This window comes from Rhamphochromis sp. 'chilingali', assembly GCF_963969265.1.
Source record: "Rhamphochromis sp. 'chilingali' genome assembly, chromosome: 12".
In the NCBI taxonomy this organism is placed as follows: domain Eukaryota; kingdom Metazoa; phylum Chordata; class Actinopteri; order Cichliformes; family Cichlidae; genus Rhamphochromis; species Rhamphochromis sp. 'chilingali'.
In genome coordinates, this window is record NC_137939.1 from 20,907,201 (window position 1) to 20,931,877 (window position 24,677).

At 39.2% G+C, this 24,677-nt stretch overlaps 2 protein-coding genes across 7 annotated transcripts; one reads left to right on the forward strand and one right to left on the reverse strand.

Annotated features, from left to right (window-relative positions):
* Positions 1–245: 245 nt before the first annotated feature.
* Positions 246–6,271, forward strand: tnfrsf9a (tumor necrosis factor receptor superfamily, member 9a). The gene is made up of 7 exons (XM_080899279.1): positions 246–603; positions 1,185–1,304; positions 1,428–1,565; positions 1,661–1,733; positions 1,841–1,953; positions 2,036–2,194; positions 2,293–6,271. Exons 1-7 carry the CDS (start codon positions 477–479, stop codon positions 2,412–2,414), a joined length of 852 nt encoding a protein of 283 aa, XP_080755405.1. The 5' UTR covers positions 246–476; the 3' UTR covers positions 2,415–6,271.
* Positions 4,232–23,404, reverse strand: ccdc187 (coiled-coil domain containing 187). 6 transcript variants are annotated; one of them, XM_080899276.1, is made up of 14 exons: positions 23,091–23,404; positions 22,699–22,794; positions 18,865–18,929; positions 16,754–16,816; positions 15,980–16,118; positions 15,704–15,794; positions 15,141–15,173; positions 9,849–9,927; positions 7,409–7,530; positions 7,231–7,302; positions 7,013–7,147; positions 6,774–6,868; positions 6,595–6,689; positions 4,232–6,514 (listed from the first exon to the last, which is right to left on the reverse strand). In XM_080899276.1, exons 3-14 carry the CDS (start codon positions 18,926–18,928, stop codon positions 6,366–6,368), a joined length of 1,137 nt encoding a protein of 378 aa, XP_080755402.1. In that variant the 5' UTR covers position 18,929; positions 22,699–22,794; positions 23,091–23,404; the 3' UTR covers positions 4,232–6,365. The 6 variants fall into 6 exon arrangements, with proteins under 6 accessions (XP_080755402.1, XP_080755403.1, XP_080755404.1 ...); XM_080899277.1 differs by lacking the exon at positions 18,865–18,929 and having other exon boundaries at positions 23,091–23,401; XM_080899278.1 differs by lacking the exons at positions 22,699–22,794; positions 23,091–23,404 and adding an exon at positions 20,438–20,593.
* Positions 23,405–24,677: the final 1,273 nt, after the last annotated feature.

Below are 24,677 nucleotides of genomic sequence, written 5' to 3' on the forward strand. Positions count from 1 at the left end.
CGAATATTGTAATCTGACTGAGCAAAGTTTCGCTTTTCTTTTTCCTACAGCCAGCGACAACTTTATATCTTGGTATCTCTTTGTGTATTTTGAATGAATTCATTTATTTTTAATAAATACATAATACATTGTAGTTGTATAAAAATGACTAAGACAAAAAACTGTCTATGCATGTAGATGAATTGTACCATGCTGAGTCACACCGTTGTGACACGCCCCCCCGTCCCCCGCGACAACACTTTTTATAAGCGCTCAGCTGGCAAGAGGGTTAAAAACCTTTCTGACTGCTGAAGTCGCAACTATACAGTCTGCTTAATATGAGTGCAGAGCGCAGAACGATGCTCACACAGATTTAGGTAAAGAGAAAAGCCGAATTAGTGCCGCGTGGAAGAGATACCTGGAATAATTCTTCGATTGGATTAAATCAACTCTCTCCTGGAGTGGCTGTATCATCTTCAAGGCTGGGAAGCTGAAGTATGGCTGCAATCGCCTGGCTGATCGTTCTCTTTTTGGGAATCCGCATCCAGTGCAGTGTTGTGGAGATGGGCTGCAAGGAATGGGCGCTAGAGGGGAACGATGTTTGCTGTAACAGCTGTCACCCAGGTAATAAAGAAAAAAAAAGATCCAGAATCTCATAAAAGTTTGCAGATAGACTCTACATTTATTAGTTTTTTTTACAGATGTGCAGCTTTTTTGTTTGTTTTTAACGGCGCTCTTTTGAATTAAACTACATTTACAGTTTAGCCTACTGTATATTCACGAGTGAGATAAAAGAAGTCTTTTCTTCCACATTATTAAACCCAGCTATTATCTTTGGATGTTGAAAAAAAAAGTTGAGATTGTTTTCCAACCTTTGAGGAGTTCCTCTGCGGTGGCCACATGCAACCAAAGATAGTTTCAGTGGTTTTTCACCTAATCCACAACAAAGGCAAGGATGATGCAGCTGATATATCCAATCATTGGGAAATGTCACTGACAGAATTTGTCAGTTTCATTCCTGTACATCCAGTGTAAGAGCAGTAAATATAGTTATTAGAGTTCAAAGTTTTCTAGAAACCCCAATCTTATAACTTATGAACCTTAAAAAGGAAATCTTTTGTCATTTATTAAGATGCATTATAGCTTTGATGGAGCCAGTGTCACTGAAATTTATGTGTATTTTACTCCCTTGCTTATTTTTGCAGGAAATCACCTAGTCGAGGAGTGTGGTCAAACCCCAAAAGAACTTTGTAAACCCTGTGAGCCCGGGACCTATACAGTGCACCTTAAAGAATACAGCTGTAACCCTTGTACACAGTGTGTAGGTATGTTGGTGCATTAATTAAGTCACAACCATATAAGAGCATTTCATCAGCAGTGTATTAAATTCTGGGCTAATATAGATTTCTGTAGTACTACAAGAGCTTTTAATCTTTTTGTATGTTTAGGTGCTCAGGTCCTTCTACAAGCCTGCACTGCCACAACTGATACCAAGTGTGGCTGTAGAGAAGGACTTACTTGTGGTGATGAACGTTGTTCCTTCTGTGTGAAGACGTGTGAAAAAGGCTTCGAACCTACAGTTAATCGTAAGTAAAAGTACAAATAATAAGCTTTTAACTTTAGCCCAGACACTACACATGTTGGCTTAAATGGCAAATCAACACACTGACTGTCTCCACAGGTGACTGCAGAAAATGTCCAAATGGAACATATAACGACAAAGTTCACCAGAAGTGCAAACCCTGGAGTACCAAGTAAGATAATACCCTTTACTAAACACCACCATGTTTTACAGTAATAAAACACTTGATAAATCCCAGAAAAGTCACAGGGAATCTTTTGTCACGCTTGTTTCTCCCAGGTGCTCCAATCCAAATGAGCAGATTGTGGTCAAAGGAGATGCATTAAATGACATTAAGTGTGTTCCAGTTATACCTAAGGCAACACGTGGCCAAGAAGTTAAACCTGACTCTGGTAAGTCATGATTTTTTTTCCTCTTATCATACTGCTTCAGTTCTGATCTAAAGTTGACTATAACAGTGCTGTTTTGAAACAGATGCTCAAGACCCGATATGGCCACTGTTTGTTATCATTGGCATACTTGTCTTGTTCCCCGTCACCATCATCATTATCATGATCGTAGCTGTGAAAAACCTCCAGAAAAGAAAGAAGACAAAAAAGAGAATTCATGAAAAAATCATTGTAAATCCTACAGGTAATTTCTCTTGCATTTCATGATTAGGTAATATATCACCTGAATCATAGTGATTAACTATTTTAATTGCTTACTTTTTCCCTCTTTTTCTCCTTCAGATGATCCCAGGACATTAATTGCAATAGAGTGCAGTTTCCATGAGGCTCAGCAGGAACAGGGCAGCACTTGCAGCTCAGAGTCACTGGACTCTAAGGACTCTTCAGAGCAGCTGATTGCATGAATGGAATGCCCTGGGCTAGAAAGCCGCATGGAAGTAGCTTTTTCCTTTAAGGAAACAGGATTTTACAGCTAAAATGGGATTCTTCGTTCTTCATACTGAGCCACTTTTTGTTTTTTTAAATGTCTTTGTTATACCAAGTTGCTTAGGCCAGCTGTCTTTATTTTAGAACAGCATAAGCTACTGTGTAAAAAGGCCTAAGAGGACAAAACAAACTGTAACATCATGCTCAGTTTTAACAACTGGATACAGTTTCAGTGATCCTTCAATAACACAGTCTGTTGAAACAAGAGGAAGGGGAATTCTGAGAGGGGAAAGAAGAAAGTGGACTTAACAATAGGTTATTCACCATGTAAATTCTAACAGCAGGCTGGTTTTTTGCCATCTTGAAATGTGAACACAGTCATGAAATAACAATCAACAAAAGCTAGCCTTTTTGCCATTACGTTTTTAAACTGCATTCAAAGTTCAGTCTACTTGCCCCAGTACACTGTAAAACAGCTGTAGTCAGTAAGAGTATGATAGACAGTCATTAATCTGTTATTTGCGCGCCTGAGTGGTAAAACTGCCAAGTATTTCTCAGTTTGAAAATACGACGTGGGTGAGTGTGCAAGTGGGTGTAACAGACTGATTTTAGTCATATTACTTTCTGAGCCTTTATATTACCTCCCAGTAGTATGGTTTTACATATGCTCAAAGCCTCAACATAACATAGCAACCTACCTGCTGTTTATGGCAGTTTTGTTGTTTTAATTGTTTTATCTGTTGGTCATTTACAGTTTGTCTTTTTTTTTATTTATAATTATTATTTGTTAAATTGTGAAAATAGGTAGCTAGACTCATTATTGCATATAGCCTCTTCCACTCCACTGAACTTTACCAGGAACTATATGGACTTTCCAACTGTTGCTTAACTGGTCAAAAAAAGCCCAGTGAAGGGACTTCCCTATTTTAAGTAGATAAAGCTACGATTCAAGATGAAGCACTAGGGAGACCTATTAGTAAAATACTGAGTGTACAGAATGGTTCACAAATGAAAGGTAAAAATCGTTCAGCTGTGACAATCACTGAGCATGTTAAGGCACGCTGTATGACTAAGTGTTTATCAGATCAAGTATGCGTTCAACAGGTCAGAATAAAAACAAAAATGAAATGCTCTAAAGCTTAGTAACACAATTGCGAAAATCTTTCAGTATTCCTCACGAGTGCCACATGGGAAATCCACCAATTATCGCTGTAACTCTTGAATGTCTTGGGAAATCCTGTGAACAAATATGCTTGACTAATGTAAATGACATGCAAGCTAAACCCAGGGGCCAAGCGGAAACCCCCAGAGAGAGTAGAGTGCGTTACTTTTAGTTTCTTCTAGAACAGCAGAGTGGGCAGCAAGATTAGACCAAACGTTTTTTTGTTTTGTTTTTTAATTCTATTGCTCCCCTGGTCTGTAAAAGGCAAGTGTTTCTTCATGGAACATTTGAGAAATATACTGTGTGGGCTTTGCCTGAAAACGTTTACCCACGCCTATAGTAATAGAGCAGCGTATGAGTCACCTCTCCAGCAAAGCAAAATCAGTTAAAGACTTCAAAGTTCACAGGTGGCGCAGTGAAAAAGTGTTAACATTACAGTACAGTCATACAGTGACATTTTAATACGACTGCAGCACTTTATTATACCTGCTGAATATTACCTGATGAATGTCATGTACTTTTGGTTTGAATGTATAATTTTGTCTCACGGTGGTTTCCTATAAAATGTCTTCAGCTGTCTAAAGTACTGTATAAAACTGATTATATGTATTTTTACACTGTACTTACATCTCATTTTTGAACAAGCAATAAAGATTGTATTTATTATGTACAGAATAGTTGCAGTCATGGTGTCGTATTTCAGTTGTGTAAAGAAAAGAGTTTAAATGTGGCAGCAAGAACAACATACACAAAACAAAAAGAGAGACCAATAAATAGTAATACATGCATCAAAATTATTTCCAGTCACTTCTGTTAGATTCCTGTTTGGCATTAGGAATAGTGTTAAAGTGACCTGGTAAAACATGCAAGTGTTTTAGTTCAAAGTCTGTCTTTGGTGTTGGATTTCAGAGATTGCGAAATGTAGTTGTAAGCTCCAAAAGGTAATAGTAGCAGCTAAGCTTCATGTAGCTATAGCATAGAGCTATAGTTTTATTTATTCCATGAGCTGTCAGCAAGAGAACTTCCTCGTTCGAGTGGGAAATAATTACATTTAATTTTGACTTCTTTCACTACCACTATGTTAATGTGATCCAGTTTTACAACTTCTGGGATTTCCATCTATAAAAAGTAAACAACGTTAGTTTGATTGTCGTTGGATAACAGCAAACATGACAAGAACTGCTTTGAAACAAGATTACTTTGTCACTATTTCTTTGTAAAGATTAACGTTCACATGCTTCTGGAGATTCCCCCAAGAAATAGAGTGGAGGAAATAATTATTTGATGCCCTGCTGAATTTGTACATTTACTCACTTAAGAGGAAATTACCAGTCTCTAATTTTTATGGTAGCTTCATTTTAATGGAGAGCGACAGAATCTCAACCAAAAATACAGAGGATCGGTTGATCCTCTACAACCAATCCAGAATTCTGGCTCCCACAGATTGCCTATATCCCTGCACATACAGGCAATTACAATCCGTCAATCAATTACAGACACTGGCAATCTGATGTGTATAAAACGAACCTGTCCACAGAATCAATTTCAAAGTTTTCACCACCATGGACAAGACCAAAGAGCTGTCAGAGGAAGTTACTGACCAGACTGTAGACCTAACACAAGGCTGGAATGGACAACAAGACTATCAGCAAGAAGCTTAGTGAGAAGGTAAAAACAGTTGTGCGACTATTCAGAAGTGGAATAAAATGACATGGGAGAAAGCGCTACGGTCAGATGAAGCCAAAATCAAATTCTTTGGCATCAACTTGACCAACTGTGTTTGGAGGTAAAGAAACTGAGTGTGATCCAAAGAACACCATACTTACAACAAGTATGGAGGTGTAAATATTATGCTTTGGGGCTGTTTTCCTGCTAAAAGTACAGACAACTTGACTGCAATAACAGGGAAATGGACAGGGCCAAGTACTGTGAAGGTTTTGGATGAGAACCTCTTTCCCTCAGCTAGAACACTGAAGAGGGATTGTGAATGGATCTACCAATTTGACAAGCACTCAAAACATATCGCCAAGGCAACAAAGGGGTGGTTAAAGAAGAAGCATATTAAGGTCATGGAGTGGCCTAACAAGTCTCCAGACCTCAATCCAATCTGTGGAGGGAACTGAAGCTTCAAGTTGCAAAGCATTTTATAACTTTTATATAATGTGTTTTTTCTGGATTTTTGTTAATGTTTTGTTTCACTCCATTAAAATAAAATTACCATAAAATAAAAACTGTTCATATCTTCATAAGTGAGCAAACTTACAAATTCACCATGGGTTCAAATAATTATTTTTCCCACATTATACCTAGTTTAGACATAATTTCTTTAGGGATTATTAAAGTATTCTGATTTAGACAATGGGATGAAGTTATATACTAGGTGGCAGAACATAGAAGTCTACTTGGATGGTTTAGTGTATTTGTAATGTAAATAAAGTGTAGGCACAACTTGGGGAGGACTGAGAGATCCAGCTGACAGTATACTGGTTAACTACATATAAAATACAATACAATAACAAACCCAACATTTCCCTTTAGCATTTATAAAAGCCTTGATTTTAAAATGTTGTCTTTACTTACTTAATCGAGAATCTAAAAAGTCTCCTTATTCCACTGCTCTAAAAAAAGTGCTAGTAGGGGCAGCTGAGTGAATGCTATTCGTGTCGGTTTTAACCCTAAAATAATAAGCAATGAGAACTCTAGCTGAACTGATTAAGTGTTTTAAAAGAAACGGTGTATGGCCTACAGCAGAACACAGTGTTGGAGATCACTGTTGCTTGCAGTTCTCCTTCTTCTCTTTGGATTTACTTCGTCCTGATTTGTCTGTTTGACGCTTTGTTGGCGGAATAAATGTAGGCTCCTCAAGCATTTCATTTAGACCTGACTGTGGCACAGGAAGGGGCTGAGTAGCTGGACCTACAATGGAGGAAAAGGAACTGTCAAGTTATTGTTTCAACAGTTTCAACAGTGGTTTTATTTCAGTTCAGTTCAAATACCCATTTGTCCCATTTGGAGGCTCATTGTGCCTTGCCTCCTCGCCTGGAAGGTTGGATCCAATTCCTCTGCAATGTTTCTAATCTGCTGGGCTGATCTATAAATGTAGCAGCTATAAATCACCATATTTTTGAAATATCAGACATACAGCATTAATTAAGAGATTTAACTTGTTAATTACGGTGTAGTGGTGGTGGGACTTGGCGGAAGGTTCTCTGGAGAGCAGTCCTCAGTCGGGGAAGGAAAGCCCTCTGAGTCAAGTCTCTCTCGTTGGACCTGAAATGAACAAAGAGGTTTCTCAGCTTGTTTAAAACCTCTGCTGGCAGAAACACCCAATAAAGACCTTTCACACATATGCATAACAGGTCTGTGTATATGTTTGTCTTTGTCTTGAATTCCTAACCACATGTTCAAACAAACCTGTCTCTCTCTTGCAGCTCGTCTGTCATGATGATTTATCATCGCCCTATGCTCACGCCAAGACTCAGGTCCTTCCAGCTCACGAGATCTACGCTTTGATTTAATTTCTTGTTTCTGCATGAATCGTGCAATTTCCTACACAAAAAAAGGCATGATCTTACTAATCAGTTGGATGTTAAATAAACGGATACTGATGACATGTCAGTTTATCATTCCACCTCATCCTGTGCCACTTGTGCTACTCTGAAGTCCCCGTCTGGATAAGGACAACGTTGAGATGGCTGAGAGTTCTGTGAGGAAACAGAAAGTAAATGTTCAGATCAACAAACCAAACTTCTGTTTTTCTGCTAACCTTCTAAACTACAGTGTTTCATGTTAAATTCTTGGATCAGTTACCCTCCCAAACAGCTTTTCCTCTTCCTCCTGTAGCTTGAGGGCCAGTTCTTCATCTTCTAAAACCTGCTGCAGCTCCCCCAGGCTCAGATTAGTTTCACTCAGCTCTGGTTGAAGTGGTGCTCCTAAAGATGAAGTTTGACAGTGTCAAATTCACAGAAAATTGAGCAACTGTGATGATGATGAGCACATGATTTGTTAAAAAAAACCAAAAAAAACCCATCACCCATTAATCATTCAAGTTTACCGAAAGAGTCGGGGAAAGGTTATTTACAATGACATTTGAAATGACAGCACAAGGTGAAAAGATGCAAAATGAAAGCAACTCCCTGGAATTAATTATCTTACAACCCTCAAGATGAAAAGAAAAAAAAAAAGAATTAGAAGAAGGAAAAGTAGAGAATTAAAGTACAAAGCAAAGACTATTTTAGACCACTGATTTTGTAGATATGAAACAGGGAAACGTCCCACTTCAGTAAGGAATCAAGACACCACTAAAGCCCAAGTCCAGATAAGGGGATGATTAAGGGAAGATGAGAGGAGCAGATGTACACAGAGAGGGACAGCACCATGCTGGAAGCTTTCCCTCTGCAGATTAGAGTTGGCTGCAGGTCTAAGTGTTACCTGCTGCTGTGCGCCTTGACCTATCCCTGGTTGAAGCCCTGCTGCTGGTGCTGAGACTTTGGCTACGTCCTGGGGCTCTTCGGCGGGGTACATTTATTCTCCTCTCCACGTCTTGCTCCTCCTCTGAGCTTAAGCTTTCTTCTGCGGTCCTGTGTAAATGCCTCCGCTCGCTTGCTGCCCTCCTGACTCTATAATTATTTACATTCCTCTCTCCCCTCTCATCATTGTTACTCCACCTTCTACTGCCTTGTCTTTCTCTTTTAGAAAGGTCTGAGTCCCTTCTCCTAATCTCATAAATCTCTCCATTATCATGATGCCTGTCTCGGTCTTCTCTGTGATCTCTCCCACTGTTCTCTCGGTATGACAATCTCTTCCTCTCCCTAATATCTCCATGGAAACTGTGCCTCGTGGAAGCAGCTCTGTGGAAGGCTCTCTGATGTGGTTGGGAGTCGCCGCAGGAGACCTCACTCCCATGAAACACCTGGCTGTCTCTGCTTTGAGGCCTTATTTGCAGTGGCGCCCCATTGCCACCAAGCTTCACAGGCACACCCCTCTCTTTGAGGACACGGGCCAGCATCTTCCACACTTGGCTGCTTTCACTCTGCTCCCTGCGAGAGCTCCTCTTATCATCTCGAAAACGGACGTGTTTGTCAGGGCTGTCCTTGTAGCTCCAGGTCTTTGCAAAGTCTCTGTTGCTGTGTGTATCCCTGTCATGCAGCCGAACAGATTCACTCTGACTGCGTCGCTTTTCTCTAAACTCGACTAACTGAGAGCCTGGATCCTGACCTCTGATATCATACTCATCTCTGTACTTCCTCTCTTTATCCTGATTCCTAGGCCTCCCTTCATTCAGATCACCATTTTCATAAAAGTCCTCGTCCCACTCTTCTCTCTCCTCCCTGAACTCGTCTGAGAATGTTCTACGAGAGTAAACTCTTCTGCAATTTCTCTCTTGTGGCTGATGTAAAGATGCCCGCTGTCGAGCAGGTGCAGTGTTGAATCTTTCATTCAGCCTCTGGGACCAAACAGAGAGCTGTTCAGAGAAAACTGTGTCCGAGTCATCTGAATTTTCACACAAAGGCTCTCTCAATTCACTCCTAATTTGCCTAATGGAATTGGGGTGTCCTTGATTTGACCATGAAGTTGTATTTTTCTGAGCTGCTAACCCCCTTGGGGAGTTAGTCTGAGGCCCAGTTATGTCTGAGTGAGAAGTAGATGATCGCCACCTGGTGGTGGTGCTAGGGTACTGCTCTTCCCCCTGGCAAACGCTGTTGTGTGTGTGCTGTTGTAGGGATAGCAGTGCAGGGTCACTCGTGCTGCCTTTGGCAATGCCAAACATGCAAACAAAAAAGGGTGGGTGGGTGAGTCTGTTAGTGATTATTATTAATGATGAGGTAACACAGCAATACAATCTACAATTAGTATAAATGGATGAAATATAACTGACATATTTCCATGCATTTACATACAAGAATGAGCCCTGCAAATGCTGTAAATGTAATTCCATGCGTTAAAGACAATATCAAAACAAACATGAGAGCAAGTAAGAAAAAAAAAACCATGAAGATATTCATGAACAAATGAGCAACTTTTTTGTTCATGGCCTTGTAGTATCTGTGATCATTACTACAGCTGCAGTAATGATCACAAGCAGAGCCAAGAATGTTTAGTAAGAAGCTAAATAATGCCAGGTTGTGTCCTATAGTATAACAAAGCCTTCTGCAAACCACTAAAAATATCCAAAAACCCCAAAACATTTTATTTAAACAATGTGAAAATTTCTAAACAACCTTCATAACTATATACAATAAAGCTTTACCTTCACTATGGCTCCCTGACCCTCTACTTCGTCTCCTGATACTCTCCTCTTCCTCTTCTTGCAACCGTTTGGCAATTTCCTGTGGAAACAAGGCCAGTGTGTACACAAATATGACTTTCAGCAGATAAAATGATCTCTTCCATCAAATAAGCACTTAATCAAATATATTTTTCTATTTTCCAGTTTAGTTTTCAACAAGATTCACCAACAACATGTAAGGCATTTCTATAAAAATAATGTGAAGAATGACAGAATCTTTTAGTGTATGACATAGTAAAAAAAAACAAAAAAAAAAAAACCAAGAGCAAATAAAAGACTAAATTATAAAACAAAAAACTGAGCTTCCCCGATTAAAAGAATGACACAATAAATGGTCGGGTTACACTGATGTGGAACTATGAGTCGACATAACTGCAAGAATGAGGCTCCACATACATTGTACCCTTTTCCACCAACAGAGGGCAATATAACATAGATAAAATCAACAGCTGCAATTTGACAATGAAGGAAAATCTTATCCATGAATTAATATATCCCATATGGATGATTTTGCTTTTGTTCATAATGTAGCAGAGAGCTGTCTTGGGCTCCAGATATTCCTTCGTCGGTTTAAACCTCACACCACTCTTTAAACTCGCGTAGCTCCTTTAGATTTGCTCTCATTGGTGAGGTAACAACCAAAATGGACCAAAACCTTAGACCACATTTTTACATGAAGACAGGAATCTTACTAGATTGGACATGCAGAGTTATGTTGGGGGATCTGATACTGCTGTGAGGTGATGTGACATCTTAATAGCGGTCATTTAACTAATTCTGTTCTGGGTGGCCAGAGACACCACAGGATTTAGAACTCTGACTGAATAGAACCTGTAAGAAAAAATTAAGAAAAAGTAAACTTTTACAGCAGAAGCAGATCAATGCCACTGCTCCACTTGAAGTAACACAGGGGATTGTCTGGTCTTACCAGAGCAGCTGTGTGTCTCTACGGTCCAGCTTCAATGTATCTGAGTGCTACTTTTTTGTGCTACCAATAAATCATCAAAATTCAACCAGTGAATTCTATGAGATTTCCCTCTGTGGGCAGCATTTACAACATAAATCATAAGCAAAAGCAAGCACAGCTGCTTTTGCCTTGCAATCAGGACATTTGTGTGAGCCACTTTGCCAGCATCAGCAGACAATCAGCAGCTTGCCATGGCAGGTTAGGCGTGCAGTGCCACAGGGATCTGGCATTTAAAAGTGCACAGCCTGATGCCTTCTGTTCCTTAATTAAAGACACGATCTACAGGGAGGCAAATATTTAATCAACACCTCTGATCTCCCTGTCATTATGGAAAGCAAGCTAACGTGTGCGCTAATAGTCCATCATTTGATCCCCACGTCAACACTCATAAAAAGAAAATACTGCAGAGCCAAAAAAGTAAACTAGGGTTTACATTTAATGTAAAGTGTAAACCACAGAGTTCAAACCCAACCCCTTTACTAATGATCAAGGAATTTTATAGCCCTCTATGACCTCACACCCTCCAAACAAGGAGCTTTTGTACACAGCCTTCTCCAAAAAGGAAACTGCCATGTAGAGAAAATATTTTGCTGTAGTAGCCATGTGAAACAGACAACCAGGCCAGCTGGAGAGTTTTCATGGCTGAGTCGATGACTTTTTCCAGCACAATAGACTTCTCGTTTCTCAGTGACACCATTCATGTTATTCAAAGAATCAGATGAATTTCTTTTTGGTAAAGCAAGTTATACAAAATGCATCAAGACAGCATCATTGAGGAGGGCAGGATTTGCCTTGTGTGTGAACATTCAAACACCGTGGGAGTGGTGATTGATGAGAACCATCTGGTTGGACAACCATGTTTTGGCTGCAAGATGAATTGTTTTTGTATTTACAGCTCTGTAGAGGTTCACTTCCATACCATAAACAGGAGATAGATACATGTAAAAACAGCTATCCAAGCATTATATTTATATTGCAAACTTGGATTTGTAACCAGATGGTCATGCTCATGTTTGTTTATATTAAAACTAGATGTACAGCACTGTGTAAGCATCTTGAGCCACGGCTGATTTCTTTTATAGCTTGTGTCTAAGGAGACAAACTTCACACGAGCAATTTCAGAGGAATGTTTTTTGTTTGTTAAGCCATTTAACATTTACTTGTAAATCACTGAAGCATAAAAAAGAGACCAAAGTGAAGGGAGGAATAAAGAGCTTATTTTAATTTGAATCTTTAGGCACTTTGTTACTAGCAGCCTGTCACAAAAGCACATCAACTGTTGCCATTTTGTTAGCATGATAAAAAAATGTCAAAGATAACAAAGTTTGATAGCATAAAATAATATTTTTGTACTGATTACCAAGGGCACGGAGTATCTTGGGATGGTGTGCAAAGTGTCCTTAAAAAAAACACACTGAGAAAACGAAAGTGGAGACAAGAGAAGTTACACATCTGCTACTTTGATCTGAAAAGCTGAAAGACATGTCTTCAAGAAATAGGGGAAAAAAAATCCAGCAAAAACCTGACACATGACTTTGATGCATGGCCCTTCAGTTGATCCGTGTAGTGTTCACTGAGGCCACCTAGAAATGGTCTCAGTGGAAGCGTGGCTGTCAAAAAGCCATTCATAAAGAAAGGGAAAAGGCTTAAGAATGCCAAATTACACAAGAACTAGACTAAAATAAAATGAGTGGCAGGAAGTCCTATGGAGAGATAAACCAAATCTTAATATTTTGGTTCTACAGGAGATCAGGACAGAAGGATAACAGTGAGTGTCTACAGTGTCTAAAACACAGTGGATGCGCTGTCATGGTTAGAGTTTTGATGTAATTATGAATGCAGAAAATTACTGTTCGTTTTTGATCCAGCATGCAACACCATCTGGAAAGCATCTGAATGGGAATAGCTTTATTTATTTTTTAAAATCATGACACTGATGCCAATCACAGTGCATAAAAGCATAGCTAGATTGAAAAACAGACAATAGCGTCTCAGAACCCAGATCTCAACATTATTAAAACATTGTGGCAGAAAACGGAACAAGAGGAAGCCAACATCCAAAGAAGGGCTTTAAATGTCCTTCAATGGAGAACTATTCCTGAAGACTACTTACAGAAATTACAAGAAAGCTCGCCTAAGAGAGTTAAGGATGTGTTGAAGAAAAGGTGGTCATACCAAAAACTGACTTTTAAGCTTCTTAAAACTGCACAAAATCTGTTTTTGCCTTATACACTGCATTTCAAAAATATGCTTAAATTGCAGCATCTATTTCCCAGGAAAATGTAAAGAAATGAGGGTCGAGCCTTTTGCATAATACCGTATTTTATGAACAGATACACCTTGTACATCTTTGAGGCTATACTCAGGTCAAATAGTGATTCATCTAAATGATAATGTCATCATGCTATCGAGTTCACATCGACACGTCATAAAATGCATAATTTGTTAAACCAATAAGCACTAAAAGCAAAGTGCAGCTATGGATAATAGACATGGCACTAATTTTGCAAATATCAGTTGATAAACTAAGGAACTGAACTTGATCATAGTATTAGTTAGTTGTTAATTTCATGGCAACGCTAACGAAATGATCAGGAGATCGCTGATGTCATAGGTTTCTTTTTCCCAAGATCATAAATGTAAGTACAAAGTTTCATAGCAATACATTTCTGTTGAAATATTTTCAGTCAGAAGTAATATTCCTATACATAGAGCTAATGGGGCTAAAACATTCAAGCCATCATTCTGTAATAGAGTTTATTAGAATCTAAATGATTTATTTAGAGATTAAAATATTAAACAACAAAATTGAGAATACGACAGTGTGCAAGTTTTGCATGACTAAATGCGCACATATGAATGCATTCTGGATAAAGCGCTTGCTGGTCCATGTCTGGAGCTAAGCACCGGTGAAACTGCTTGAGCCATCATCGCTTGAACGACTGTGCTAAACAGCTGACCGTGCTTTTAAAGCCCTCTTTTGGAGCGATGGATGCACCCGAGGCCCAGAGCAGCACTTTGCTGCCAGTGGGATTCATTATTTACTCAGTTAGTCCTAAGTGTGAGCAGAATGAGCCATATGATACTCCCTGTAACAGGCGCATAATTAAATGATATATAAATACATCCTAAGTGCCATAAATGCCTATGAGTCCCTGTGCTGTGTGTGAATTCACTGACTTTAAAAGGGGAATGCCAGTGGTATTAATTTACCTTTTACCATCACTAAATCCTATAAAAAAAATGATTTTTCCTTACTTTTCACCTGATTTTTTTCACATTGTTTTGTAAGTTTGTATGCATATCATACAAAAAAAGTTAAAAAAAAATATATTTGTGCTATCCCTTTTAACAAAAGAAAGAAATGCTCATACTTCCAAGGACAGACGGGAAACGAGTATCTCTCCAAGTATTAGTTTGTGCTGAAGGTAAACTTGTTCATACAGTATCCTGTTCTGCTCTGGTTACTGCCAGCAACTTGATGCCCATGGAAAAGGATTTGTTCCTCTTTCAGGAACAAATCCCTCACAATATTTTACTTTGCAAAGTTTGCTGTCAAGGTTTTTTATCTTATTATCAGGGGAACCGTTCAGTTCGGAGTTAATACCATGGAGCTTTTAAATTAAAAATGACAAAAATGAGTGGCTGGTAGAGGAAAACTAATTTTCTACTTTGCACATCTTTCATTCAAGGATCACGTCTATATCTTCTAGAATAGTCTATAGTGGTTTGAACTTGACTTGACTTTAAAACTATAGATTTGCACAAGAAAGAGATACACATTAAGAAATACATTTAAAATACAAATGCATGCTCATGCTACTGTATTGTTTGACCTGTGTGCGCTGTGACATTAAAATGATGATATTATAAGGCGTTTAAGGTGAATAAATGCAAAAAAGGGTAATTTTAGCCTACTGCTGATTGATTACTAGGCAACATGGAGACACGAGAGATCATGTATAATTCAGCTTTTATGTATATGAATGAGATATAATTATTTTGAAACTGAAATAACAGAAAACAGGTAAAAAAACAGGTTCTTTTAGAACATTAGCAGGTCGCTGCCAGGTAATATATTATGATGACATCAGGATAAATATAACTGAAAATTTGTGGATATAAATCAGATACTACTGTCATGAACACTATCATAAAAATGATAAAATACTTTCATAAAGTGTTATAGGGACAGTAATGCTGAAAACAGATTATTTTATCCCGTTGCTAGTTACAACATCACAATATCTGATATAGATAAGAACCTTCATGGGCCTAAGATGTACCTGTGTGCCAAGTTTGGATGCTCTCCTGATCATCTAGGGAGGTGTTGGCGGTCACACACACATAAAAAATGAACATGCAGAAAGACAGAGAGAGATTTTGTATATTATAGTAAGATGAGCTTACCAGCCATGTAGTATTATAACACTAGTACACTTTCCATCAAAGTCAACTGAGCTAAAGATAAGATTTTTTAAAAATCAAATATGTTCAAAGTTACCAAACCTAACAAGTTTCTCCCTATTTGGTTACATGCATGACAGCTCATGGTTAAGCTCCCCAGTTAACCTAGGCTATAGCGAGCATGGGTGCTAAGGTAAATAACCCATTTAAGGTTATGATAAAGTTCCAATATTTGGGTAAACCCTTTGAGATGTATGCATCATCTCATTTCAAAGGGGTCCAACCAGACTCTTCTTATCTCCATAAAGGTAGATTTATTTTTTTGAATGTTGGGTACTGTAAAAGAAGATTAAATACACATTGCTTTTTAAAAAAAAATATTTATGCACAGGTTGGTAATAAAATATGCTATGTAAGCAAAGAGATGTGAGTAAAAGCTCACCTCATCATCCAGCTCCCTCCTCTGAGCCTCCTCAGCACATCTCTGGAGTTCTTCCTGAATCACACGGGCGTACTCAAAGTCCTGCTCCTCTCTACAAAGCAGTCGCAGAAGAAAATTACTTCTCATATTTGTGATTTATGGATACAATAATCAACATAACATGCAGCAAAGTAAAAGAAGACATAAATTTGTGCAATAAATTTCCATGCAGTCGCGTAAGGGTTGCATGTAGCACAGTGTGGTTATTGCAGGAGTGTGCTTTGAGGAGTCACCTACAGTTGTCTGGAGGCCTGTCTCTGAAGGGCACTCTGCTGGGCCTGCTGCTCCTCCTCTTCATCCTGCAGCTTCTTGGCTACACGGATGTCATTCTGCACAAGCTGGTTCTTCTGAATGTTGGTGGTATAGTATTGCTCGACTGTAAGTGCAAGGCAGAGAAAAGGGGAGATAGTAAGGCAACGTGCAATGCAAGTATCAAAAGGGACCGTATTTGATCTATTACATATGAATTAATATTTACTATATTGCATTTGAACTTTAAATCTGTTTTCATTTTAAATCATTATGAATGTTTTGATTATCTGAAACATGGTTTGCTGCATGCCAGCTCTTCAGTGATGACACTTTCGAGGAATCTTAAAAATACATACCAAATTGTATGGCTTTTTTTTTTTTTTACAAAGATGTACAGAGACACCACAGCAGCAACCAAAAAGGCTTTCATGGAAATACATATGTATATGTTATGTAGTACATATACATCTGTGCGAGAGTTGACACTTATTGAAAAGTGTTCATAAAATTGTGGTTGCGTAATTAAAATACTCGAGGGAGCTGTTGTTTTGGATTGCATTATTTGGCACACCAGTGCAATTCTAAAGTCCTTGGCAAGTCTGCAGCATAACACTGCGGTTGTGAATACTTCAGGAAAAGATGAACCCAACATACAGTGGTGGTTCACTGAGACAGAATGGAGTGCAGCTCACATAATAGAAGTTAGTAGACGCTTGCACAGTATGCAGCTGTCAAATAGCTGCTTAACTTTGTACTTACTCTCCTGCTCTTGCAGGTTGTGTGCCAGCGCTCCATCCTCCAGCACAGCAAAACACTGGCACACTGAAACAATAGACAACAGCAACATTTACAAACAGTTACAAAGTGCTCACAAATGAATGAAGGGGTGGGATACAAGTGTTTAATAAAGTGAGGAGTTCTCAGAGGCTGACGATTACTAAAACAACAGAAAACCGACAGCAGTCAGGAATGGATGTCAATGGCTCCATCGAAAAACAAAAGCTAAGCCTTTGGATGAACTGTGCTGCTTTTGGTCCAACAGTCTGTCCAAAGGGAAACAATAGGATACAAGTGCTGTGTGTTATGATGGATGTTTACACGACACAGACAAAAGCAGAGGAGTGTCCCTTTAAACTGGAAAAAGCAACCGTCCACCACTCTGGCATCACTGTTAAATACATGAAAGGATCTTATAAAATGTTTATAGCAGGGTAGCTGCATTTCAGAGAAAGATTCAAGTGCCCAAAATTAGCAGTCACAGACTTTTAGAGCAAAATAGCAGCTCCACCGTCCTGAGCGATGCTCATGTGCTACACGTGTGTGAGCAGCTTTTAACAGTAACAGCAGTACAACACACAAAGTCATTCGCTCATTGTTAAAAGGATGCTAAGAGATGCCGAGATGCATGCTTTTCTTTCACTTATGTGCTCACTATGCCTACCAAATGAATATGCAAAGTTTAAGAGCAGCTGACTGCAAACCTTTAAGTTATTGCAGATGGTACAAATGTACAGTGTGTCGAATGAAAGCTGTAAGGCTGACATAAATCCAAAGGCTTTAACTACAAGCTTGCTGTATTCCAACTCTGTCTGGTACTCCATATCAAGCCACAAGTCTTTCATATCCTGTGATCCAATAGTCTGGCCACCTGCTGCTAGATATGTCATTAGTGAACTCTCACCAGAGAATGCTGCAAAGACTAGCACTTTAACATAGACTTAAGAACATAAGAATTATACAATTGTTATTCTAATCTAAACTATAAACATATTAAGTGCTTACAGTAGTCCTTAATGAGGCACAGTAGCTTCTTATCGGTGTTTAAAGATCTCGCAAACAAACTCAAACGTTACTCAGGAGAAAATGAACACAGACAGCAGCATTGTGGCTTAGATGTTTCTCCAACTCTTCCATTTCTCCACTCACACAGCTTACAGTGACCCCGCCAAAACCGCTTACCGGTAGCTACCTAATAGATTTTCATCAGGGAACCCAGAGAGTTGCTTTTTCGTACAATGGAGGCTTCTAAATAGCAAAAGAACGACAGAGGACAGTGTCTAAGAGGAGATTTAGCTCACTGCTGAAAACCTTTCATGCTGAGCCAGAGACTGGGCCAATTAAAAACACCTGTCCTTCTGCTAATCCATCCACTGAGCCCAACACAGCGGGCTGTGTAACGGTTGTGGAGACAATGGCTCCACAAATGTTGCACACATGCTTTCAGTTGTTTAAGATAACCTGATTAGCTTGTGAAAGCTTAAAATTTATATGCAGGCTATAACACATTTTACATTGATATTGTTGGGTTTTTTTTTTTTTATTATTCTTTTAGCCTTTTTTAGGATATATAGACAGATAATATTTCTAAACTTTCAGGAAAACCTAGTAGTGATATATACTGCTTGGACAATTGGGTACACCAGCATGAGCTTACATACTATCAAAGCTACTCAATTTCTGATGCTTGTAAGTTTTTAGACTGAGAGACACTTCTAATGCTCTTCCTTCTAGCCCTGGTAAAGTCTGTACCCAGGCAGCTGTGACCATAAGTTGAATAAGTGGATGGACAGATGTCCAGGAAAATGTTACCTTTAACCACAGCCTCAAAATAAACACATAACTGTCAACAAAAAATTATTAATATGAGCGGATATAAAAAAAAAAGAAAAGAATTTGTGCCAGGGCTGTTGTGTTAAATTGCACTGGATTGTTCAGGGGTCAGGTTGCCACTTGCTTGAGGATGCTTAATGGAGAGCAGCGTGTTATTATTAAAGGTGTATAGACAAATGAAGTACACATTTACCCAAAAAAAAAAAAAAAAAAAAAAAGGTTTTAAATAAAAGGCAGACAGATCTCTGAAATGTACTTACTATCTGGAGATGTATTAGATGGTAATACTGATGACGACAACAAGTTGGTGGCGTCGACATTCATTCTAATAGGGATATATTAGGATTACAGGACAGCAGGTGAATACAAATATAACATCAGGTGTTTGATCCATTCCAAGCTTGAAGAATGTTTCAAGACATTCATTCATATCTAACTCATACCTATCTAAATATGCATTCCTCTCGCATTTTGTTGAACTTTATCTTGACCACTAACGCCTAATCCTATAATGCTTATAACAATTTTCTTCATTTATACAAAACACAATTGTATCCAACGTTTTATAGACAATCAAAGGCTCTTCCTTGTTTGAAAATAGGACAGTAAAAAAAAACAACAAAAAAAAAAACAACCTGCTAAGAAGAAGTCTCTGAGGAGTAGGTTTCAATCTAGAGAGGCTCAACTGTCACAGGCCATGAAAATCACCCAGACAGCACAAAGCCCCAAAGGAAGCCTCTTTACAACACGAACGACCCTACAAGCCTACACTGAGAATTTTACCAAAACAGACATGCATTACCACTTACACCTGTCGCTGAGCTTAAGAGACTATCCGCTAAATGGATCTCTAACCTGCCCTTATGGGTCCAGTCTGCCGGTGAGGAGGGTTTAAGTCGAAGGATTGATTTTATCCGACGGTACAAAATGACAAGTCCAAACAATTTACTCTTCGAATCCAACGAAGAAAGAAGAGCAAAGCGGAAAATGAGGGGAAAATGAAAGAAATGACAGTCTTCTCTGGCATGAGCATGGATGTGCATGTGGGTGTGTCTGCATTGTGGGCGAACTTGTTTTTCCACAGCACTGCTATAGGGGTTGGAAACAGAGACTTCACAATTGTTACTTCTAAACAGGTTTTGTGAAACAAGGTGTGAGACACTCAGAGCCACCAATCCCCCCCAAAAAACATATGCTCAGTGTGACTGCAGGCAATCCAACTGTAAGCTTCTTAATGAAGGTCCTTAATAGGGTTGTGTCTGTTTTCTAAGAGGATAGTGAATCAAAGATCCAGCAGGGAAAAAAAATTAATGCTACATTTGGAAAAAACAAGGATAAGATCCACTGAGAGTGAGAAAGAGTACAAAGCAAAAACATAATGTAAAAAAAGCAAAAAAATAAACAAAAAAAAGCCTGAGTCAGCATCACTGTATAGCACAGAGCTCCCCACTAGTTTGACTTTTGTAATATCCAATTTTTAAGCAAGAACCTACCACGGCTATGACCTTAAAGCCTAGACAGTCGTATGGAAAAGTCTGTTTTCCATACATTTAAATGCATTTTTTTCAACTGCAACCTTCACTCATAATACAGAAACACATAGGTGAATGTATTTTTATTAGCGCACTAACAGCCGATCTTCCAAAACAAAATTATGCAGATCATGTCTATGATCCAGCGCGCAGGAACAGCCGCTCAAACACTGACAGAGATATTTCACTTTCATCTTCACAGCTACTTGGATAGCAGCAGTTGCAAATGCCTGCCAAACAAAGAAACCGGCTAAAGGAGAAATGACAAGGGTTCTATTTTCAGCCAAAATCCCCCACTGACCGCCCACATGCTCTCTCCTCTCGCTCCCTTCCTCTCTGGACTGTTCTGCTCTCCTCCTCACTGCTTTTTCTGCACAAGATTCCACCACGAAGTGCCTGGCCATCCCACAGATCTTTGTGTTGTGCTATAAACGCAGCATACTGGGCCAAATAACTCCTGAACTAGACCAGTTTGTCAGGGAGAACAAAGAGAGGTGAGGGTATTGGGACTCTGGGTCAGTTGGTGAGAGTGAAATTAGGAATAAGGGGGAGGTGGGGGGGGAATTCCTCTGGGAGCTGCATTCCCTCAGCACATCAGGCTATATCAGGAGCAGGAGAGGAGGGAAAAAACAGGAACTGATAAGGGGTGCAGTGGAAACAAAGAAAGCTGACTTTGCCGGGGCTCTTAAATGGTGAGGAAAGTGAAGGTGGAAAGGGACAAGGGAAACTTTGGCTCTTAGGAAAAAGGAAGCATATGCATGCACAAAAGAACACAAAGTAAACCATCGCAGAACTAAAAAGAGAAAATGTCTCTCTGGTAAAAAAGATAATGGATAAAGAAAAAAAAATCAGTGACCAGACAGATGATTTACATACTGCAATTGCCTCATTGACAAGTTTATAGGTGCATTGTTCTTGACAATGACAATAAATAAATAAATACTAAATACTAAATACTATTACTGGCTTTGTTTGTGCACTGGCCCCTGCTCAATAAAGCATAAAAATGCTAAGCTGCACAGTGTGCCCTTTGTGTGTGGAAACAAGAGTGGAGTGCTGAATTATCTCCCTTGATAAAAAGACTCGCAGACCTACTTCTATCCCATTCATTAGCTTGGACATGCCAAAGAATGAGTCTTCACTGAGGCGACAGCTTACAAGTTCCTAACCTGTGAATGTTTCCACACTTACATGCAAGCAGATAAAAATCAATTTAGCGTCATTTTCTTCAGAGTCATTTTAAGCTATAGATTGAAAATTATTCAGCACAATACATTTAAAATGTTTTAAACAAATATGAATTTATTGTCTAGCATATTCAGTATAGTTAGAGAAGCTAAAAAAAACAAGCACATAATTGTGAGTATTTTGCAGAGCACCTTCATCTGAGCTGAATTCCCATTTCTTTCCCATTGATTCACATATCCCGGCTATCTCATTCTTTGCTCTTATCTGCATCCAGCATGCCAGTTCTGTCACTCATGAGATCAATCTCTGTAAAGCAATGCAACATGGCCCTTTGTACACAACAACTTTGTACTCCAGCCTTATTTTACCTGGCTTTAGTCTTTCCTGTGTGGTTGCTCTCCCAAACTCTATACGGGAAACCAGCTTAATAAACCTAAAGCTGGCTGAACATGTGCATGGACCCTCATCAAGTTTTTTCCAGGCTCAGCCTTTTGGGGGATTGACTGCGCACATAAAAATGACTGGTTCAAATAAAGCTTGGACAAAGAGGTTTTGTTACCTTTTATAATGCTTGCATTTGCTTGTTATTTCTGGCCGTGCAATAATTAAAAATGGTTTTGTTTTTAAGATTGGGCAAACTAACCCCTACTTAGAAAATGCTGGTTAAAAATATTTTTGTCCTGGTGATTTTCCTTTGGTGAAAGGCCAGACCAACCTGTTGCAGGGAAAAACCCTGCTCATACTTCAGTTGTTTGAACAGCGTTAATGATGCGCACGTTTCCTTTGTTAGATAGTGATTCATAAAAGACGATCAGTTCTTTTTAGATGCTTAGTACATTTGAACAATTATTAAACTTGATTGAAATATCATCAGATCACTGTGTGTTTATTTTTTTCTCGTGACTTCATACAAAGCAATTCAATTTGACTGCAATAAATAGACTAGAGTTTTTTAGATTTCCTAACAGACAATTCGGTACCAGCTTTATTCCTGTTACCATGCAGCACAGCACTTAAATCTGCACTGTCTGCTGCATCAGCCACAACACACAACAAGACACTTCTTATCCGATGTAGATACAGAGCACTGATTTAAGTTAGTCATAACACAAAAATGAGAGGATACAAAGTGGTCGCTCTCATTCTCTCTCAAACAGAAGGGTAGACAAGTCTGCTCTTAGCTAGAGTGTCAATAAAAACTCTTACGGGCTCCATGTCTGTAGCTCAGTAAGTGCCCATGATCTCTAACCTGCATGTATAGAGGCTAAACACGCACACACACAAAGCTTTTCTCCAGACATACAAAGAACCACTTTTCTCTTGAACTTTCTATAGCTGCTAAAGTTGGGTCTGTGTGGGAGTGTATAAGCCTACCTTCTTGGACACGTGGAAGGTTGGATTGGTCAATCTCCAGCTCTGCCATCACTGTCCTCCCTGTGCCCTTAAAGCCTCATGATGATACAGAAGACTCTGGCAACAGAAAGAAATTGGTTCTTAATTAACATACAGCAAAATTAAGAAGCAATGAGTTTCCACGCCAGACAACCATAGTGAACTCGAACCTCAAATAAAACATTTGGTAATAAACATACTGAACAGATATTAACCCACTAATATTCGCCCACAGAGCTGATTACTCACTAACTAGCTGAGATCAATGGCTACCAGGAGCAACGCTACTGTTGCCATTAACTAAAGGTTAGAATGTAATGTAAACATAATTTGAAGGCCACTTGCAGAACAAAGTAAAATAACAGCAGCCCTACCTGTTCCCAGCACGCAGCCGCCCACGCACACACTGCAGTGTTGTGTTTGTACACAGCCTATTCAACAAGTACCAAACATGACAGCGAAGTGTCAACTTTGGAGTCGCTCGCACTTCTCCCTCCCTCTCTCCTTTCCTGTTTCTCTGTCTGTCCTACAAACTATGCAAAATGTCACGAGCACACTTGACCGTTTCTAACGCCTCTACTTTGGGTGTGAATTTTAAGCGAAAGCGGAGGTACTTGTTCATCACAGAAACAAAGACCCGTAGACTCGTGATGGTAAGCCAGGGCGGACAAACTTAGCCCACAGTCTGTCGCTCCGGCTGCTGCTTCTTCGCAGCTCCTGTTCGGCAACAGTGTGGGCGGTTAAAAGATGCTGCCTTTACGTGCAAACCGAAACTCGGGCTCTCGTCTATCACGAGCCACGGTATCTTAATAAAAATTCAAATGTATTGCCAAATGTTTTACCAGCTCTTTCATTCCAGGAAAAGCCCGTTTTCTTCGGTGGCAGAGGCAGAGGCAGGATAAAAGGTCGGTATAGAAAATAATAATAATAATAATACTGTAAGGAAAGAAGAGCTCAATTCAGGCCAAAGGTGATTATGAATTCAGATGGGACACGTGGTAGCAGGACACTGAAGTTGGTGACACCCATCTTGTATACTATTAAAGCTCCAGTAATGCTGTCCAGGCCTAAGCATACATAGTTGTTCAGCGAGTGAATATGTATTTTTCAACAGTCCTTGAAGGCATCTCAAATGTTCCAATTGCTCACATTTTCCAGAGCGGCATAGGCTATACTTTACTATGTATTCTTTTTATTGCTGTAGTTTGAATATAGTAGGCTGTGTTTATTGGTTTCATTGCAAAGCATGGAGATGGGAAAGGACGGAAAGACATTTGAGAGAGGGAGCTGAGGAAGGAATCTATCTGTCGAATTCAAAGCTGATAATTAATTTCACTCAACATCTGCTTCAAGAAAAAAAAAACTAGATTTGTGCGGAAATAATAGGCAGAACTAACATTTCCTGCAGTGTACAGATAATAAGCCAGACTGACAGTTTTAAGACTGATAATATTGGAGAGAGACAGCTCTGACTAAGAATACGATTCCCCCCTTAGAAATACATTTAAACCCAATTTACTGGTAATGTGTAAAATGACAACTATTAAACGTAACGTTTCTAAACGTAACGATGCCCTCTGCTGGCTGCGTTTGTGCCGCTGAAATATTGGCAAGTTAGAAAGAAATCTCTGGTCTCGTAGTTGAAAAGGATGGCAATGTTTGGATTGTTATAACTTGTTGATGTGAGGCGTAGTTTTAAGATGCATGATTTTCAGGAGGTTTAGACAGTCCGATGTTTTCAGGGATAAAGGTTGGTAAATAAGGGCATATTAACCAAAAAACAAACAAGCATGGGAATCAGATCAAGAAGAAGAAGAATTCAACTTGAGAGTATCAAAGAAATAAACAGATGGAGAGAAAGAGATTGGGCTGGAGGGGGTCTCATTCAATTCAACTAGCACATGGCGTTTCCACCTGGTGGTGACCACATTTTTAGCAGGTGTTAAGCCAGCGAAAAGCAT

Excerpts from the sequence above, each read along its gene's own strand:
- tnfrsf9a (XM_080899279.1), top strand. The coding sequence starts at position 477 with ATGGCTGCAATCGCCTGGCTGATCGTTCTCTTTTTGGGAATCCGCATC. Across the intron at positions 1,566-1,660 it reads CTTCGAACCTACAGTTAATC|GTGACTGCAGAAAATGTCCA; the intron begins GTAAGTAAAAGT and ends CTGTCTCCACAG. Across the intron at positions 2,195-2,292 it reads AATCATTGTAAATCCTACAG|ATGATCCCAGGACATTAATT; the intron begins GTAATTTCTCTT and ends TTTCTCCTTCAG.
- ccdc187 (XM_080899273.1), bottom strand. Across the intron at positions 9,045-9,848 it reads GTCAGGGAGCCATAGTGAAG|AGGCTGAATGAAAGATTCAA; the intron begins GTAAAGCTTTAT and ends GTTTGGTCCCAG. Across the intron at positions 7,303-7,408 it reads AGGAAAAGCTGTTTGGGAGG|AACTCTCAGCCATCTCAACG; the intron begins GTAACTGATCCA and ends GTTTCCTCACAG.